Raw genomic sequence first — 6,828 nt, forward strand, 5'->3', positions numbered from 1 at the left:
GTCTCTTAAGTGAATTCTGTCCCTTTCTTTCTAGCGTACCTCTCGTTTGTTTTTCCCGTGTGGGAGAAAGGGAGCTCATGGTGCTGGCTGGGGTTGTGGTGTGATGCTGGGTACGAGTGGGCGGAGGCTCCTGCCTTGATCCAGAGTGGAGCGGGCACAGATGGAATGTTCCCAGGCTTTGAGTGGGGTTTGAGTAGAAGCCCTTCATCAGAATAGGCATGTTTCCTTCTGTTTCTATTCATCAGTGGACACTGATTTCTGTTCAACACTCTTTCTATATGTTTTGAAATGTTCTTTCATAGATGTTTTCTTTTCTTTTTTTTTTTTTGGAGACAGAATCTCACTCTGTTGCCCAGGCTGGAGTGCAGTGGCACAGTCTCAACTCACTGCAACCTCCGCCTCCTGGGTTCAAGCGATTCTCCTACCTCAGCCTCCCAAGTAGCCGGGACAACAGGCGCCTACCAGCACGCCTGGCTAACTTTTTTTTTTTTTTTTTGTATTTTTAGTAGAGACGGGGTTTCACTATGTTGGCCAGGCTGGTCTTGAACTCCTGACCTTGTGATCTGCCCACCTCGGCCTCCCAAAGTGCTGGGATTACAGGCATGAACCACCACTCCTGGTCGATGTTTTTTCTAATGGATTAGTATAGTCAGTTGGATTAATTGGTTTTCTCATATTAAAGAAACTTGCATTCTTTGGATAAATCCAGTTTGGTCAGGATCTGTATCTGGCTTGTGTTTGTGATTGTTTTGTTTAGATTTTTGGGAGATCCTATTGAGTGAGATACTCTCATGTAATGTTCTGTCTCACACACATTTATCATTGCATAGTTTCTCTGGGTCAGGACTCTGGAGGCAGCATAGCTCCATCCTCCAGCTCAGAATCTCAGCAGGCTGCAATCGTCTTGAGGCTGTCCGAGTCCGAGCAAGGATTCAGTCCCCTGTGGACCTTTGGGCTGAGGCCTCAGGCCCTCATGAGCTGTTGGCAGAGCCTCCCCTCACTCAGTCCATTGCCACGTGTCCATAGAGGGTCTTACAGCATGGCAGCTGACTCTGTCAGCAAGGGCAAGGGAGGCGCAGGAGGGAGCACCAGCAAGAGCGAGCGGAGCGAGACAGAGCCACAGTCCTGTGTAAGTGAATCACAGAGGTGACACTCCATCATTCTTGCCCTGTTCTGTACATTAGAAGCAGGTCATTAAGTCCAGCTCACACTCAGGGAGAGGGAGCTGTAGGCATATTTGGAGGTATGCAGGCTTGTTTCTAAACCAACACAATAAAGCAAGTGTCTTCACAAAGCAAGTCACACAAATTTCTTGGCTTCGCAGTGGATATAAAAGTATGTGTATACTATAGTCTATTAAGTCACATCTTCAGACTCCACTTCTAATTCTAGCCCTAGGGCGCCTGCCTTGATGTCTTTGGGAATTGGAGTCCCCTGAGCTTTTGGAAATCGTAGCTTAGGATGAGAAGGATGGGTAGCAAGAGTGACTGCCTGTGTTGGGGAGGCTGAGTGGCCCCGAGGCTTGGAAGTGGGATGGGTGGAAGTGGATGGGTGGAAGTAGATATGGGACAGGGCTGGCCCTGGCCGAGGCACTCACTGTATCTGCTTCAGTCTCAGGGGCATTGGGTTGAATCTTTGAGTGCCGGGAGTCTGTTCTGGTCTGCTGGGAGAGCTGCTTTTGGAGTTCCTGGTGTCTTATTTCCTGAGGTCATGGCAAGATGGTGAAGTGGCGGCAGTGCATAGGGTGTGAGAATGGTCGGTGCCAAGGTGATGCTGCTAGGCCGCAGCTGTAGACGTGGTGGTAGTGTGTGTCAGGTTGGAAGGTGTGTTCGTTCAGACACACTAGTCCTAGGGGCTGCTGGGCATATCACTGGCGACATGCCCAATGGGGTGAGGGCAGCAGTCTCGGGTGTTCAGAGTCGAGCGCCCTGGATGGTGGGGTCTGCAAGCAGGTGTGTGACCAGGGAGGGGCCCATGCACAGTACCTCCTCCTCATGCACTCGCCAGCTCCACATGTCCCGGGCTGTGTGTTCCCTGCTGCGGCAGCAGCCTCATGCTTGCTTGCTTCCTCCTCTCCAGGTCAAACGATCAAGGAGCAAAGGTGGGCTGGCCGGCCCCGACGGCACCAAGTCTGTCTTTGGGCAGATGTGTGCTAAGATGAGCTCCTTTGGTCCCGACAGCCTCCTCCTTCCTCACTGTGTCTGGAAAGTCAAGTTTGTGGGTGAGAACTTGCCGGGCGCCCTGGAGCACCTGTGTCCCCGGCAGTGGTCGCCTGAGCCCACGGGGAGCACAGAGGCCACATGGTGTGGGAGCGTTGGGGCTCTTCACACAGGACTGTGTGAGGGGACTTCAAGTGGCTGCTTCTCCCCTGCAGGTGAATCTGTGGACGACTGTGGGGGTGGCTATAGTGAGTCCATAGCTGAGATCTGTGAGGAGCTGCAGAACGGACTCACACCCCTGCTGATCGTGACCCCCAACTGGAGGGATGAGTCTGGGGCCAGCCGAGACTGCTACCTGCTCAGCCCGGCCGCCAGAGCACCTGTGCACAGCAGCATGTTCCGCTTCCTGGGTGAGCTTCTCGGCCGCTTGAACTGTGTTGCTGTGCCCTGTGCCTGCTCTTGAGTTAAAGTGTACCGTCTGTTTGAGGAGTGACAGTAGATATCTTGAATATCTGCTTTTAGTTTCTGAGACTAAAAACTAATAAAATGTTACCAATAAAAATGACTTTTAGAGCCAGGTGCAGGTGGCTCACGCCTATAAGCCTAGCCCTTTGGGAGGCTGAGGCTGGTGGATTGCCTGAGGTCAGGAGTTCGAGACCAGCCTGACCAGTATGGTGAAACCTCGTCTCTACTAAAAATACAAAAAGAAAAAAAAAAATTAGCTGGCTGTGGTGGCATGCACCTGTAGTCCCAGCTACTCAGGAGGGTGAGGCAGGAGAATTGCTTAAACCCAGGAGGCAGAGGTTGCAGTGAGCTGAGATCGCCTGGGCGACACTCCATATCCAAAAAAAGAAAAGAAAAGACTTTTCATGTTGATCGTGCATTTCACCAACATTATGGAAGCAAACAAGGTGTGCTGTTGACTTCCGTGCCTAGCATTGAGGGCCTGACGGTGGTGGACCGTTGGAAGCTCTGTGCACAGTTACAGGCACTGGCAGAGCCAGTGGGCCCTGGCCACGTGCTGAGGACTGGAGACTGCCTTGAGCACTCAAAAAATGTGAGATTCTGTTTCTGCATCTTCAATGTTTATCTGAGACTTGGGATCAGAGGGGTTTGAGGTCTTCACCATTGGCCAGTCCCTCCCTCCTGTCCCACTGAGGGTGTGCAGAGTGTCCTCGGCTGTGCGTCCCACCACAGCCAGCACCTCCTGGGCAGGGCTGTAGCTCCCTGGAGGACACTCCTGTGGGGAAGTTCCAGCTCTTTGCCATCAGAAGAAGAAGAATTGGCCTCTGTGTGGCTTAAACTAGTGTGTGTGCAGAAGGGGTGTGAAGAGTTAGAGGCTTATAGGCACAAAAGGAAATGATAGATGTAGAGGACAGATGGTCTTGAGGAAGGGCCTAGACCTATGATTTGGGTGTTACGGCTTCAGAAGGTTCTGAGGCCTCAGTGAACTGCTGCCAGTGGCGTGTGTGAGTGAGCGGGAAGTTTTGTCATCCTTTTCAAGTGTCCTCTGTCACTTGTGTCCTGAATGATCAGGTGTGCTGCTGGGCATTGCCATCCGAACCGGGAGTCCCCTAAGCCTCAACCTCGCTGAACCTGTCTGGAAGCAGCTGGCTGGGATGAGCCTCACCATCGCGGACCTCAGTGAGGTAACTCCTTGGGGCGGCAGGCGGGGCCTCTGGGGTCTTGTTAACAGGCACAGTCTGTTCTGCGGATCTGGTCAGGCTGTGAACTCTGGCCTAACTCGGTGCCCAGGTGACGCAGAGGCTCCTGGCTATGGGCCATCTTTGAGTAGCAAAAAAAAAATAGACCATCTACTTTCTGGTATTTTGTAACATACACTGTCTTGTCAGATAAGGAAGCTCACTGCCTCCCCTGTGAAGAAGCTGAGCTTTTGGGAAGCCAGGGGGCCGCGAGTCAGGCTTGCACAGGAGGCTCTGTCCTGGGGCGACCACAGCCAGCTCATCCCTCACGCTGTGTCGTGCCTCGGCTGCAGGGCGGGAATCCTTGCTAGCCAGTTGCTGTAACTTTCTCAGTGGTTAGTTTGAAGCACTTGACTGAACTGTGAATTCTTTGTTCGGCTCCTTAGGTGAAGTACTCTCTCATTGCTCCTCTTCTGTCTTGGTGTGTGCTGTGTACCTGCAGCCTCGAGATGCACTTGAGGCTGACCCCGGCTCCTGCTTGACAGAGGGTGCTGGGTGGACTGGGATCTGGGGTGGAGACGAGCCCTGAGTCGACACATGGGCTTTCTTTTTCTCCTTAAAAGGTTGATAAAGATTTTATTCCTGGACTCATGTACATCCGAGACAACGAAGCCACCTCGGAGGAGTTTGAGGCCATGAGCCTGCCCTTCACGGTGCCGAGCGCCAGCGGCCAGGATATCCAGCTGAGCTCCAAGCACACGCACATCACCCTGGACAACCGCGCGGAGTACGTGCGGCTGGCGATAAACTACAGGTTGGTGGTCATCTGTCTCTGTCGCATTGACACAGATAGCAAAAGTAGCAGAAAATGGTTGCGTGGACATGTGTGTTTTTCAGGCACTCCTGAAAAACGGTAATGGATTTGGCTGCAATTATTGCTGATCTGTGGGTATGAAGCTTATTTTGTGATCAGGGTCGGTGTTTATTACTCCTAGCTCTAACCAGAATACCAAGATCAACAAAATCCACCCATTTGAGTCACTGCACCTGAAGAGGCCATAGTTTTTGCCCCTGTGTGCTTTCTTTGTTGGCTTCCCTGGGACAGGGCTGTGTGTGGGGCTGTCTCGACCCCCTCCAGGCTGCTAGAGTGACACAGAGCAGCCTTTGCCAGGTGTCCAGGTGTGACTGTGCACAGGCCTTTGGGCGTCGTGATTCAGGCTTGGCCAGTCATTACCACCACCCACAGTTTTCCACTGCTTGTCCCATGTCCCCTGGAAGCACCTGAGAGTGTCTGGATGAGGCCCCATGTGGTGGGTGTGCCCTGTGGGCTCTGGTGGGGGTGGTCCTGGCAGGTGTCCTGGGTGGTGCTGTCCCCGTATCGTGTCTGCCGTGGTCAGTATGGTGTCTCGGGCCTGTGGCGGGTGCGCGTGTCTTTCCCCTCTTGGTGCTGGCTTCTCCTGGGGTATCCAGTGGATACTGAGAGTGGTGGCTTGGGGTGTGTGTAGTTGTGGGTGGTCATTAGGCTGGCTGTACCCCGTCTCCCGGACGAGATGAGCCGAGTGTTGAGAGAAGTTCTGCAGTGCTGAGCTGTTAATGTGGAGCTGGTGCTGTCCTCCCAGCTGGGAAGTGTGCGGCCGCAGTGCTGCGTGCCAAGGATTGGTGTGAGCAGAACAAAGTCAGTGTCACCGAAGACAGAAGTGTAAAGTGAGCTTTTTCTTCCAGACTCCATGAATTTGACGAGCAGGTGGCTGCTGTTCGGGAAGGGATGGCCCGCGTTGTGCCTGTCCCCCTCCTCTCACTGTTCACCGGCTACGAGCTGGAGACAATGGTATGCTGACCCCCAGGTGGGGCTGCCCTTCAGCTGCCTTTTGCCTGCTGACCCACAAATCAGTGACCATAGTTCAGAGTCAGAGCCTTGCCCTGTGTGTTGACTGAAGGGAGTGCGCTCTGAGCGCGTCCCTCCACCCACCTGCAGGAGGCCGTATGTGGGCCCACCTGGAGCCCCCAGACCTTTCCCTGCCCCAAACAGGCCTTGGTGTAGAGAGGGAGCGTGATGGAGTCTTGCGGAAATGCCAGGGTGGGAAGCATCACATGGCCCTGATAGACATCCTCCTGCAGGTGTGTGGCAGCCGTGACATCCCCCTGCATCTTCTCAAGTTGGTGGCCACCTACAAAGGCATCAAGCTTTCCACGTCGCTGATCCAGTGGTTCTGGGAGGTGATGGAGTCCTTCTCCAACACAGAGCACTCTCTCTTCCTTCGCTTCGTCTGGGGCCGGATGAGGCTGCCCAGGACCATTGCCGACTTCCGGGACCGAGACTTCGTCATCCAGGTAGGCTCCTGGCTGGGCTTGGTAGCCCTGGGCTGATGTCGGCCAATGGTGGCCAGGTCCTCACCCACAGTCCTGCAGTACATGGAAAAATGGGCCTCTTGTGTCTTCACAGAAATGAAAATGGAAAACATCCAACTTCTCTGATGTGAAGGCTCAAAATGTTATGATTACATGTTTTGGGTACAATTACCTGTTTTTTTTGTTTTTGTTTTTTTTTTTTGAGACGGAGTCTCGCTCTGTCACCCAGGCTGGAGTGCAGTGATCGGATCTCAGCTCACTGCAAGCTCTGCCTCCCGGGTTTATGCCATTCTCCTGCCTCAGCCTCCCGAGTACTGGGACTACAGGCGCCCGCCACCTCACCCGGCTAGTTTTTTGTATTTTTTAGTAGAGACGGGGTTTCACCATGTAAGCGAGGATGGTCTCGATCTCCTGACCTCGTGATCCGCCTGCCTCGGCCTCCCAAAGTGCTGGGATTACAGGCTTGAGCCACCGCGCCCGGCCTGATTACCTGTTTTTTAAAAATGTATCTGGCCATCCCCAGAATACACCACTGCTGTGTCAGCCCACTCTAGATTTCAAACACATGCAAAGCACTCGCTCAGTTGTCTGGTCGAATTAGGTGAGTCACTAAGTAACATGCTACATGCTGAGAAAAATGAGGCTGCTCGTAGGATTGAGAACAAGGGTTTTGCTTT

General features: G+C 53.3%; 1 protein-coding gene across 1 annotated transcript; it reads left to right on the plus strand.

The window, feature by feature from the left end:
- Nucleotides 1-641: 641 nt before the first annotated feature.
- LOC111525122 (E3 ubiquitin-protein ligase HERC2-like) lies at nucleotides 642-6,133 on the plus strand (the record flags this gene model as incomplete). The annotated part of the gene is given in 8 exon segments (XM_026448790.2): nucleotides 642-1,896; nucleotides 1,898-1,943; nucleotides 1,946-2,221; nucleotides 2,375-2,569; nucleotides 3,696-3,808; nucleotides 4,426-4,616; nucleotides 5,525-5,630; nucleotides 5,921-6,133. Coding segments are annotated over 8 exon segments (1,284 nt in total), but the record flags the coding sequence as incomplete, so codon positions are not given.
- Between the last annotated feature and the right edge of the window lie 695 nt (nucleotides 6,134-6,828).

This window comes from Piliocolobus tephrosceles, unplaced genomic scaffold (genome assembly GCF_002776525.5).
Source record: "Piliocolobus tephrosceles isolate RC106 unplaced genomic scaffold, ASM277652v3 unscaffolded_452, whole genome shotgun sequence".
Lineage (NCBI taxonomy): Eukaryota > Metazoa > Chordata > Mammalia > Primates > Cercopithecidae > Piliocolobus > Piliocolobus tephrosceles.